The sequence below is a fragment of the Panthera pardus genome, unplaced genomic scaffold (genome assembly GCF_024362965.1).
Source record: "Panthera pardus isolate Hobbes unplaced genomic scaffold, ASM2436296v1 HiC_scaffold_22, whole genome shotgun sequence".
Taxonomy (NCBI): domain Eukaryota; kingdom Metazoa; phylum Chordata; class Mammalia; order Carnivora; family Felidae; genus Panthera; species Panthera pardus.
This window is the reverse complement of record NW_026526788.1, coordinates 10,649,456-10,662,500: the sequence shown is the minus strand read 5'-3', so window position 1 is coordinate 10,662,500 and position 13,045 is coordinate 10,649,456. Positions and strand designations below refer to the sequence as shown.

The window sequence follows — 13,045 nt, the reverse complement described above, 5'->3', positions numbered from 1 at the left end:
CGCCCAAGCACCATCTAACCACCATGGTGTATTTACTGCATAAACGATAAATCACATCTGATGACTTAATCTGACTTACATTTACTCAAAAAAAAAAACAAAAAAACACAAGGTTTTCTCACATCACTCAAAATAAAATTACCAAGGGCCTGGGGTGCCTGGGTGGCTCAGTTGGTTAGGCGTCCGACTTCGGCTCAGGTCATGATCTCGCGGTCTCTGAGTCTGAGCCCCGCGTCGGGCTCTGTGCTGACAGCTTGAAGCCTGGAGCCTGTTTCGGATTCTGTGTCTCCCTCTCTTTCTGACCCTCCCCCGTTCATGCTCTGTCGCTCTCTGCCTCAAAAATAAATAAATGTTAAAAAAAAAATTTTTTTTAATAAAAATAAAAAAAAAAAAACTACCAAGGGCCACACTACCTCTACGACATCATCTCCTATCAATCTTGCCCACACCTACTCACCTCCAGCCACAATGGCCCCCTTGCCATTCTTCAAACACAGCTGAGAAGTTTAGCACCTGATGTTCCCTGTGCCTGGAACAGCTCACACTTTCACTTCATTAGAGTCTCGTCTCTATTGTGGACCTCATCGAAAGGTTTTCTCTGATGTCCTTACCAAATAGCACATGCCATCATTCTCCCTCCCCATCACAAACTGTACGTATGTAGTCACAAGCATGCACGCGTGCGTACACACACAGGCTCCTTGTCCCTCACTGTAATATGTGCTCCATGATAAAAGGGATGTTATTCTTTTAATTACCAAAAAACACAACCAGGTCATAGTGGGTGCCCACCGCATGTTTGTTAAACAAATATCTACAAGTACAGCAGGAATACACACGAACTAATACAAGGCGTCCAAAGAGAATAAAACAATTTTAAAAGATAAACTAACCAAGAAAAATTATCTGAGATGAAACCAACTAAGTTTGCATCGTGGGCACAAGTAAATCACTCAAAAATGTCAAAGGACAAGGAAAGCATTTATGAGTGGAAGTGACATATGGAGAAGTATGATTAAGGTAATAGGGGGATGTGGGCCAACCGTCCTTACTCACTTCCAAAGCTCTAAGACTAAAAAAAGACATTTTTTAAGCATATTTATTTTGAAAGAGAGAGAGAGAGAGAGAGAGGGTGCAGGGGAGGGGAAGAGAGAGAGAGAGGAAGAGAGAGAATCCCAAGCAGGCTCCACACTCTCAGCACAGAGCCCAACACAGGGCTCGATCTCATAGACCACAGGATCATGACCTGAGCCAAAATTAGGAGTTGGATGGCTCAACTGACTGAGCCACCCAGGCGCCCCTAAAAAAAAGACATTTCTGAAGAATGATTTCAAAAGTGATAAACCCTAAACCAATGGCCTAAGATCTCATCCCCTAGCCTTCCATCTGCCCATCAACTCACTAACTCACCTTGGTGGCAGTGGCTTGGGAATCCTGCCTCTAATATCCAGGGCTCCTCTCCTTGCTCTATCTTGAAGACCACTTCTGGCTTAGTAAAGCAATATCCTGTTAAGAAAAAGTAATACAAGACAATGGTTAAAGAGCCTGGCTTCAGGAACTCTGAAAGGTACAGCTTTGGGAGCTACCCAAGGGAGATGCCCAAATGAACCAACCCCTGAGAAAACAGCATTTTTTATGGGGGCCAGAGAGAGACGGGTCATCTCATGGCCCTGAGTCTCAAGTTTCAAATCAGAAAATTCCACAGGCAATTCATATGTTTCAACAACCAGAAACGTACTGGTAGTCAGTCACAAGGGAAAAAAAACTTCTTACCTACTGAGACAAGGTGGCTGTAATTTTCTAGAATCACATCTCTGTATAGTATCTTCTGAGCAGGATCCAGCAGATACCACTCTTCCTGAGTGAAGTCCACACATACATCTTTGAATGACACTCGTTCCTGTAATGGTATATTCCTTTTCTATATGAAAGTGTCAGAACTACAGGACGTGGAAGAGATTTAAAAGAGCTTATCTCTTTCGGAGTCACTGAAAATTGACATACGGGATGCCTTCTTTTGTGCTATACTATGTAGGATAAAAGAAGTATCTTGCACAAACTGAGTTCCCACTAAGGGCCTGGAACTGTTCCCCTTGCTGCAAATACCGCTGATGAAAACATCGTTCCTGTGCTTAAAGCGCTTACGATCTGAGGAGCAGACGCATACATTAACCTTTACTAAATTACACACTGCAGGAACCAACAGTGTGCACACAGTACACTGGGAAGGAAGGCAAACCAAGAAAAAGTTAGCTCTTTAATATTATCATTTATGTGACAGAAGAAATAGGTAATAAAATAGAGCAGACCACGAGGAGACCCAGATATTGGAATTAATAAACAAGAACTTTGAAACGAATTATGATTAATATGGCTAATAAAACAGACGAAAACACGAACAAAATAAAGGAACAGAGGAGGTAAGTTGACGGATACGTGGTATGGGTGCCATGCAGAGAAGTAATAGAGCAGGCCGGAGACTGCTAGCCCCTGAAAGGCCCGCTGTGAGGCGCCCTTGACTGGCACCTGGGAACTTGGACTTCAGGAGACTCTCCGTGCCCTAATACAAATGGTTTGCTGAGCCTAAACTGTGTGTAAGCAATATGCTTTATGCACACACGTGCATTCCTTCTGGTCTCGAAGTTTCTGTGCTAAGCAGAGAGTACCGATGTCATCAGCTCCTGGTCTCTGAGCACTGAGTCTCCTGAGCTCCCCGGGCAGACGTTTCCCATTTGCTGTCACATCTCACTGCTGGGGCACTGACGGGCGTCTCGGGGGAAGACTCTTAGAAGTCTGCTCCTGGCCTCCTCTCAACTCTGCTCCACGTGCCTTTTCCCTTCCCTGATTCTGCTTTGTATGCCTGCCCGTTAAGGAGTCAGAGCCATAAAAAGGACTACCCGCTGAGTCACTGAACCTGGGGATGGTCTCCGGGCCCTCGGATACACGTGTCTACAGACACACAAGTACACACATCCGAACACAGATAAAATGGTCACTTTAGAGCTAAGAAACACAGCATCGGAATTAACTCATTACCTGGATTCAAGTCCTCACAGAGAACATACACATACATCTATCAAAACAGTATCAAAATATGTACCTCAAAACTGACAGAACTGAATGGAGAAATACACAAATTTATACTCATAGTTGGGAGACTTCGACACCCCCCTGTCAATACTGACAGATCAAGGAGGCAGAAATCAGTTAAGTACATAAATGACCTGAACAGCACTATCTATCAACATGATCTAATTGGCAGTTATAGAATACTCCATCCAAAAGAGTAAAATGCACACTTTATCATTCTATTTTAGCTCACATGGAACCTTCACCAAGATAAAGCATAGTCTTGGCCACAAAACACACCTTAACAAATTTAAAACAACAGCTATGATACAAAATACGTTCTCAGACTACAATGGAATTAAATAGAAATCAATAATCATGAGATAGCTGGAAAATCTCCCAAACACTTGAAAATTAAACAACACACTTATAAATAACCCATAGTTCAAAGAAGCCTCAAAAGAAATTTTTAAATATTTTAAATAAAATAAAAATAAAAATAGCACTTATCAAAATTTGTGGGATGGACTGAAATACATAGAGGGAAATTTATAGCATCAAATGTATATATTAGAAAAGAAAAATTTTAGGGGCACCTGGGTGGCTCAGTTGGTTAAGTGTCTGACACTTCAGCTCACGTATGATCTCACAGTTTGTGAGTTCGAGCCCCATGTCCGGCTCTGTGCTGACAGACAGCTCAGAGCCTGGAGCCTGCTTTGTATTGTGTCTTCATCTCTCTGCCCCTCCTCTGCTCATCTCTCTCTCTCTCCCCACCAAAAATAAATAAACATCCAAAAAAAAACAGAAAGAAAAATTTTATATCAGTAACCTAAGTTTCCATCTTAGTAAACTATAGAAGAAAGGCAAATTAAGCCAAAAGCAAGCAAAATAAAGGAAACATTAGAATAAATCAATGAAATTGAAACCATGAAAAAAAAAATCAATGAAACCAACAGCTGCTTCGAAAAGACCAATAAAGTTAATAAACTTCCAGAAAACCTAACCAAGAAAAAAAGAAAAGAAACAAATTATGAATCTCAGAAATGATCGGTCAATACCGATCCTAATGACATTAAAATAATAAGAGAATACCACAAACAATTCTATTCCTGAAAAATTAGATGAAATGGACAAATTCCTTAAAAGACACGGCTACCATTTCCTACAAAAAAATAAATAGCCTGAATAGATCTATATCTGTTAAAAAAAAAAAACAAAAACTTGAATTAGGGGTACCTGGGTGGCTCAGTCGGTTAGGCGTCCAACTTCAGCTCAGGTCATGATCACATGCTCCGTGGTTCGAGCCCTGCATCAGGCTGTGTGCTGACAGCTCAGAGCCTGGAACCTACTTTGGATTCTGTGTCTCCCTCTCTCTCTGCCCCTCCCCCACTCACTCTGTGAAAAATGAATAAACCTTAAAAAAAATTTTTTAATAAAATAAATTTTAAAAAACTTGAATAAATAATCAAATCACTCCCATAATAGAAAGCACAAAGCCCAAATGGTGTCACTGATGAATTCTATTAAACGTTTAAGGAAAAAATACCAATTCTTCACAATCTCCTCCAGTACACAACACTTGCAAATTCATATTATGAGGCCAGCAGTATCCTAATACCAAAACCAGATAAAGACATGAGAAACTAAAGACCAATATCTCCCATTAACATAGACACAAAAATCCTCAAATATTGGCAAATCAAATCTGACAATGTATAAGATGTATTTTAAACCACGACCGGGTGGAGTTTATTCCAGGTATGGAAGGCTAGATCAATGTTTAAAAAAAAAAAAAAAAATCAATGAATACAATCTAGTACGTCAACAGGCCAAGAAGAAAATTTACATGATCCAATCAATTGATGAAGAAAAAGCATTTGCCAAAATCTAACAGCATTCATGATGAAAATTCTCAGCAAACTAGGAATAGGGGGATCTTAGCTTGATAAAGACCATCTACAAAAATCTTACAGCAATATCACAGTTAATGTTAAGAGACTGGACACTTTTCCTCTAAGGGCAGGAATAGGGCAAGGATGTCTTGTCTCAATATTCCTATTCAACTCTGTGTTGGAAGCACTCACTAGTGCAGTAAGACCCAAAAGAAACCAAAAGGAAAAAAAAAAAAAAAATATATATATATATATATATACATACATACATACATGCATGATTGGCTCTCTATTCTCCTCCACTGATCTATGTGTTTATTTTTGTGCCAGTACCATACTGTTTCAATTACTGTAGCTCTTTGTAGTCTATCTGGAAATCTGGGATTGTGATACCTCCAGCTTTGCTTTTCTTTCCCAAGATGGTTTTGGCTATTCGAAGTAGAACAGAACAGACAGCCCAGAAATAAACCCACAGTTATATAGTCGATTAGTCTTCAACAAAGGAGGCAAGAATATACAATGGGAAAAAGACAGTCTCTTTAACAAACGCTGCTGGGAAAAAGCTACATGCAAAAAAAATGAAACTGGGCCATTTCTTACACCATACACGAAAGAGATTAAAAACCTAAATGTGAGACCTGAAACTGGAAGAAAACATAGGCAATAATTTCTCTGACATCATCTGTAGAACTATTTTTCTAGATATGTCTCCTCAGGCAAGGGAAACAAAAGCAAAATTAAACTACTGGGACTACGCCAAAACAAAAAAGCTTCTGCACAGCAAAGGAATCCATCAATAAAACAAAAATAAAACCTTGGGAGAAGATATCTACAAATGATATATCTGTTAAGGATCTGATTTCCAAAATACATAACTTATACAACTCAGCACAGAAAAAAACAAGCTGACTAAAAACTGGATGGAGGACCTGAATAAACATTTCTCCAAGGAAGACATACAGATGGTCAAGAGACACATGAAGAAATGCTCAACATCACTCATCATCAGGGAAACTCAAATCAAAACCACGAGATATCACTTTACAACTGTCAGAATGGCTAGACTCAAAAAAGAAATGACAGGAGTTGGCGAGAATGTGAAAAAGGAGCCCTCATATACTGATGGGGGGGATATTAGGGGTTAGGGGTGCAGCCACTATGGAAAACAGTATAAAGGTTCCTCCAAAAAAAAAAAAAATAGAACTACCATATGATCCAGTAATTCCACAACTTGGTATTTACTCAAAGAAAATGAAAACACTGAATTGAAAAGATATATGCACCTCTAAGTTTATATATAAATGTAACATTATTTACGATAGACAAAATATGGAGGCAAGCCAAGAGTGCATCGACAAATGGATAAAGAAGATGTGGTACACACACACACGCAATGGACTATTACTCGGCCATAAAGAGAATGAAATCTTGACATCTGCAACAACATGGATAGATGTAGAGACTACAGTGCTAGGTGAAAGAAGTCAAAGAAACACAACTACCATATGGAATTTAAGAAACAAAAGAGACACAAAAAGAGACTCTTAAATATAGAGAACAAACTGGTTATTGCCAGAAGGGAGGTGGGTGGGGGAAAGAGATGAGATCACTGGGATCAAGGCAAAAATAAAACTCTCTATTTGAAGTCAATACGAGTGTCTATATAGAAAACCTCAAGAAATCTATAAAAAGAAAGAAAAAAACCAACTGGAAGTAATAAGCAAATACAACAACATCACAGAATAAAAGTCAATATTAAAAAGTCAACTGTTTTCCTATATCCAAATAAAGAATTGGAATTCCACAGGGCACCTGGGTGGCTCAGTCAGTTCAGCATCTCACCTGATTTTGCCTCAGGTCATGGTCTCACAGTATGTGGGATCAAGCCATGTTTGGGCCCTTAGCTGACAGTGTGGAGCCCACTTGGAAATCTCTCTCCTTCTCTCTGCCTCTCTCCCTGACTCGTTCTCTCTCACTTTATTTATTTTTTTATTTTATTTTATTTTTTTACATTTTATTTATTTTTGAGAAACAGAGTGAGACAAAGCGTGAGCGGGGGAGGGGCAGAGAGAGAAGGAGACAGAATCTGAAGCAGGCTCCAGGCTCTGAGCAAGCAGTCAGCACAGAGCCTGATGCGGGGCTTGAACCCACAAACTGTGAGATCATGACCTGAGCCGAAGTCGGACGCTCAACCGATTGAGCCACCCAGGCGCCCCTCTCTCACTTTAAATAAATAAATAAACAAACACAAATAAAATGAAGAATTGGAATTCCAAATTTTCAAATGAACGAAAAAATACCATTTACAATGGTGCCAAAAAAAAGGTACTCAAGTATACATATAACACAGTATCTACAGGTGTTTGCAGAAAAACACAACTGATGGAAGAAATCAAAGATCTAAATAAATGGAGAAATGTTCCATATTCATCAATAGGAAGACTCAATATGGCTAAGATACCAATTCTTTCCAACTTAATCTATAAATTCAATGTGACTCAAATAAAAACCCCAGCTATTTTGGGGCACCTGGATGGCTCAGTCAGTTGAGTGTCTGACTCCTGATTTTGGCTCAGGTCATGATCCCAAGGCCACAAGATCGAGCCCCAAGCCCTGCTTGGGATTCTCTCTCTCCCTCTCTCTCTATCACTCTGCCCCTCTCTCCAGCTCACACACTATCTCTAAAATAAAACTTTAAAAAAATAATAAAATAAAAAGGTTTTAAAAAACAGCTATTTTGCAGATACTAACAAAATGACTCTGAAGCTTATATAGAAAGGCAAAGGATCCAGAACAGCCAACACAATGTGGAAGAAGAAAAATGAGAATTCACATCAACTGATCTCCAGATGTAGTATAAAGCTACAAGTATCCACAACAGTATGTTATTGCTGAAAGAGACACACAGGTCAATGGAACAAATAGAGGGTCCAGGATTAGGTTTACCAAAATACAGTCAAATAATTTTTGACAAAGGAACAAAGGCAATAAAAGAAGAAAAGATACTCTCAACAAATGGTGGTGGACAACTGGATACCCATGCAAAAGAAATGAACCTAGACAGAGACCCTACACCTTACACAAATATTAACTAAAGATGAATCAGAGATCTAAATGTAAGATGCAAAACCTTCTAGAAGAAAATATAGAACACAGGATATAAGAGAAAAATCTCTGTGCCCCTGGATTTGGTGATGAGCTTTTAGATACAAGAGAAAAAGCACATCCCATGGCAGGGGGTTGTGGGGGAGGGCAGGAAACATGGGCTGGGTGTTATTAAAAACAAAATCTGCTCGGCAAAAGGCATTTTCTAAGAAAATGAAAGGACAAGGCACAGACTAGGAGAAAATATTTGCAACACATATATCTACGAAAGGATTTGTATCAAAAAAATACAAAAGAACTCTTAAAGCTCAGTAAGAAAACAAATGACCCATTGAAAAATGGGCAAAAGATGTGAACAAACATATCACCAAAGACATAACGATAGCAAATAAACATATGAACAAATGTTCAATATCACCTGTTAGTAGGAAAATGCAAATTAAAACAAAAATAAGAGGTGCCCGGGTGGTTCAGTCGGTTAAGTGTCTGAGTCTTGATTTCGGCTTTGGTCCAATCTCACAGTTGGCGAGACTGAGCTCCGCATCGAGCTCTGAGCTACTAGCACACAGCCTGCTTGGGATTCTCTCTCTGGCCCTCCCCTGCTCGCATGCATACACTCTCTCTTTCTCTCTCTCTCAAAATAAATAAATAAACATTTTTCAAAAAACCACACAAAAATGAGATGTCATGACACATTAGAATGGTTAAATCCAAAATAATGACAATACCAATTTCAGGTCCAGATGCAGAACAACAAGGATTCTGATTTGTAATTGGTAGGAATGGAAACGGATACAGCACCTTTGTAAAAATGGTTTGGCAGTTTCTTGCAAAGTTAAACATACATTACATAATTGACCCGGCAATTTCACACCCTAGCATCTGAAACCTTATGTCTCCTTAAAACCTACACATGAGGGGCGCCTGGGTGGCTCAGTCGGTTGAGCATCCGACTTCGGCTCAGGTCACGATCTCGTGGTGAGTTCGAGCCCAGCATCGGGCTCTGTGCTGACTGCTCAGAGCCTGGACCCCGCTTCGGATTCTGTGTCTCCCTCTCTCTCTGTCCCTCCCCCATGCATGCTCTGTCTCTCTCTCTCTCTCTGTCTCAAAAATAAATAAAAACATTAAAAAAAATTTTTTTTTAATTAAAAAAAAAACCCTACACATGAATATTTCTAGCCCCTTAATTCATGAGGACCCCGACCTGGAAGAATCAAGAGTCCAGGGGTTAACAACTCTGAAATCATGTACATGTACATGTATGCTCAAATTGAACTATCAAGTCAATAAAATCCATTTGATGTTAGCCAGATTCTCACTGTTAGAGTGGGAGACTACAGACAAGCAAGGAGAGAAGCTTAGAATGCTCCATGTGGTAATGATTACAACAGGAGAAAACAGTGTGAACTAATACGTAGCCTACTGTAGATATAGATGGTTGTATACTGAAATATTTATAGACTTGTGTATCCGCATGGGTTAGTACACACATGTATTTCCTTGTTCACTTAGCTGGGAGGGTCCACCAGCAATGATGCACCACTAGCAAAAGGCACACCTAGTCCCCCAGTCTTAATTTCTAATACTGCGCTCCAATGAAAGGAACAAGAGCTATTTAGGAAAAATAGGGCAGAGACAGAGGGAGACACAGAATCCGAAGCAGGCTCCAGGCTCTGAGGTGTCAGCACAGAGCCCGACGCGGGGCTTGAACCCACAAACTGTGAGATCATGACCTGGGCTGAAGTCGGATGCTTAACCGACTGAGCCACGCAGGTGCCCCTGAATTTGCTACTCTTGACGTACGGCCCTCAATATAATTCTTGCCCACTTCTACTTTTTCGTTTTAAAAATGTGAATCCTTACAAACTTTAGACAACTCGTTTTAAAACAAAGTGGGAATACACAAACCAAAAAACTCACCTGGGATCTGTTCATTTTCCGCTCTTAGTGAAGGAGGCAGAGCTGAGGGGAACAAGGAAGAAGGAAGTTAGGAGAGACTTGGCCTATCTTGCAGTTCCTGAATTTACCTGCCTACGCAACAGCTCCACATACAAGATACTTACGTGTCCATGTGTGGCTCCGATATATGTTGAGCTTAGACATGATACTTTTCACTGAGTGAATGTAAACATTTGTTTCTTATTGATTTATTACCAATTTAGGTTCTGTGACACAGAAAAATTAAAAACATGAGAAGATGAGTTTAACATAGAACAGTAACCTAAAGGAGGAAACACTATGGGTTTGTCAAAAAAACTGATGTGGTGGGGAAAAATTAAACACCTCAAGCCACATTGTTAATATTTTCCTGTTAACACCATTAATCCCTTGAGGTCAGATAATCCAAGAAACCTCTGGAAAAAAGAGATGGGACTGTTTAAGGCAACGTAAAAAACGTTTAATGTTTGTTCTAACCTGCTTACAACTTTCAAAAGGTCTTTTGGTAACAAACTATCTTTGACTTCACAGTGGCACCACGGGGCAGTGGCCCAGCCATCTGCAGACCTAACTTTTAACCGTGGTTCTGGCACTAACAAACTGCACAATCTCAGTCAGTCAGCTCCTCAGGCTCAATTTTTGCCTTCTCACTTTTCAAATAAGGTCAAAACAGATAACCCTACAAGAGACTTGCCTGCACTACCATTCTGTACGTCTGTAAGGTCAGGAAAGCGGGAACCTCGGCATCTTTCTAGATGCCATCAACAATGGGACATTGTTTGAGGGCAGCTCGCCTCCGGAAACAGAGAACAGAAAATGAGGGGAGAAGGGAGGGTTCAGAGAGGGGTGATGACAGAATTTCCTTAGCTATGGCTGGTGAACCTTTCATTCCCGAACCATGCCCTCACAAACTCTCCAAAGAGGTGACGTTTCCTGTGCAGGCTGCGTGCCCACCCCTCTCAGCTCCAGCTCACCTCGCTCTTCTTAACTCTGTCCCAGACCTTCCACCGTCACACAGCCTTCGATGGCTTCAGGATACAGTCATGCTTATACATAACAAATAACAAATGAATACATAATAAATAATAACTTGGGATCTGGGGAATGTTAGAGCCAGGAAAGGGCCTTGGTGGCTAGCTAGTCCAGCCCCTTCCCTGTTCCATTGCACAAATGAGTTAACTGAGCAATGAAGGCCCTAGAGACTTGTCCACGCTCCAGCCGCACGTATTACACACATAACAAACAAATACAATAGCAGCTAACAAAATGCGAGTGCTCAGAACAATGCAGTGCGGCAAGGATTCCGGACACCCACACTTTACAGATAAGGAGCCCGAGCCTCACGTCGGCTATTCGGTCAGAGCCCTTCCATTTACATCAGAAGCCCTGCCTGGCTCACTCGTTCTCTCCTACGACCGCGCCCCTCCTTAGGTAGCCAGGCGCCTATAAGACGCACGCGCACACGTCACAACGTGAAGCGCGCACGCACGTCGCGCACGCGCGTTCACTCTTTTCCGCAGCCCCACCCCCTCCCGTGGGCCCAGCGCACACGTCACGCACGCGCACTCCCCACCCGCGGCCGCACGACGGCGCAGCCCGCTTAGCGCTGGAGCTGGACACCTGCGGACCCTGCGAGCCGGAGAGCCCACGTTCCCACGCGGGACCCAGGTCCCTTAATCTGAGACGCCCATGCCCCCCCCCCCCCCCACACCCCGCGTCCCTTCCACTCTGCAGGCGCCGCAGAAGCCTGGGGTCCCTCCTATGTCCGCGGGGCTCCTACCCACCACTGGGCACCGCCGCCCCCGCCGGACCCCCGAGCCGCGCGGGGCCCCCTGGGCCCCCGCCCCCTCCCTCCGGGGCTCACCCGCAGCTCCCTCGCCGCGTGGACCCGGAAGCCAGGGAAGGTTTCCCACGAGGGGCTGGAGGCCGGGGAAGGACGAGCCGGGAGGAGTAGGCGGGGATGCACATGCGCAGAGAGAGGAGAGGGAGCGGCGCGGCTGCGGCGGAGAGCTGGAGCTCTCTGCTCCTGGCAGCTTGGGCTGGGAAAGTGCCCGTATCCTCCTTAGAAGCGACGTCTCACTCCTAAGTTGTAAAAGCTAGTGGTAGTAGCCAGCGAACAGGGTTTTAGTGAAGCTTGGAGGCATTTGCGTTGTTAAAGCCCTTAGGATGTTGCCTAAATTGTTCAGTACCTCTCTCAAGATTCCCTTTCCCGATATACACCTGCCCACTCCTCGAGAAATCAGCTGGAGCGTAGCTGCCGAGTCTGCTGAGTTCAGAGTTTATCATCTGAGATCTTCACTTCTGCCTAGAGCCAGCATTCTGTCCGTGCCCCCGACGCCTGCAGCAAAGCAGTGCGCCTTCTAGACACAAGCCAAGAGAAGGAAAGATGTGCATGGATTTCAGTTATAAACGTGGGATCTGTGACCAGCATGGTTATCCTTTGGAATGAGGGAAGAAGCAAGCTAGCAATTCGGTATTCGTGCTAAAAGCCATTGAAGTGTTCTTATACCAAACTCGAAGAAAGCACCCTCTCATCTTCCCAGGACCTCCCCTATACGCTTCACTCAATTTCCCCCGATGTGAACGTCTTGCAGAACTACGATACTTTCATCAAAACTAAGGAAGTAACTCGGGTGCAATTCTTTTAACTAAACTACAGAGTTTATTCAGATTTCGTCAGTTTTTCCACTAATGTCCTTTTACTGGTCCAGGATCAATCCAGCATACCACTGTATAGTCACCATCCGTCACTGTCCCCTCCAATCTGTAAGAGTTTTTTTGATCTTTCACGTCCTTCAGATGGCTGAAGAATAATGGTCAGGTATTGTGAAGAATGTCCCTGAATTTATGTTTGATGTTTTCTCCTGATTAGACTGAGGTTATATATTTGTAGGAAGATTCCCCCTGAGAGGATGTGCCCTACCTACGTATCAGGTGACACAGGATGTAAACATGATGTGACATACTAACCGTGATTACTTGGTTAAGGTAGTGTCTGACAGGTTTCTCCACTATATGGTTAGGATTTTTCCCTTTTCAGA

At 42.4% G+C, this 13,045-nt stretch overlaps 1 protein-coding gene across 6 annotated transcripts in view; it reads right to left on the bottom strand.

Annotated features, from left to right (window-relative positions):
* The window catches only part of LOC109255372 (zinc finger protein 248-like), a 21,222-nt gene extending 9,240 nt beyond the window's left edge, over positions 1-11,982 (bottom strand). The window contains exons 1-6 of one of the 6 annotated variants that reach the window (XM_053910143.1): positions 11,869-11,975; positions 10,979-11,050; positions 10,130-10,231; positions 9,987-10,028; positions 1,774-1,900; positions 1,411-1,506 (exon numbers count right to left, since the gene is read on the bottom strand). In XM_053910143.1, the coding sequence (XP_053766118.1) occupies positions 1,411-1,506; positions 1,774-1,900; positions 9,987-10,001 (238 nt within the window). In that variant the 5' untranslated portion in view covers positions 10,002-10,028; positions 10,130-10,231; positions 10,979-11,050; positions 11,869-11,975. Of the gene's footprint in view, positions 1-1,410; positions 1,507-1,773; positions 1,901-9,986; positions 10,029-10,129; positions 11,656-11,868 lie in introns of those variants that run through there. The other 5 variants (XM_053910144.1, XM_053910145.1, XM_053910146.1 and 2 more) reach the window with 5 other exon arrangements.
* Positions 11,983-13,045: the final 1,063 nt, after the last annotated feature.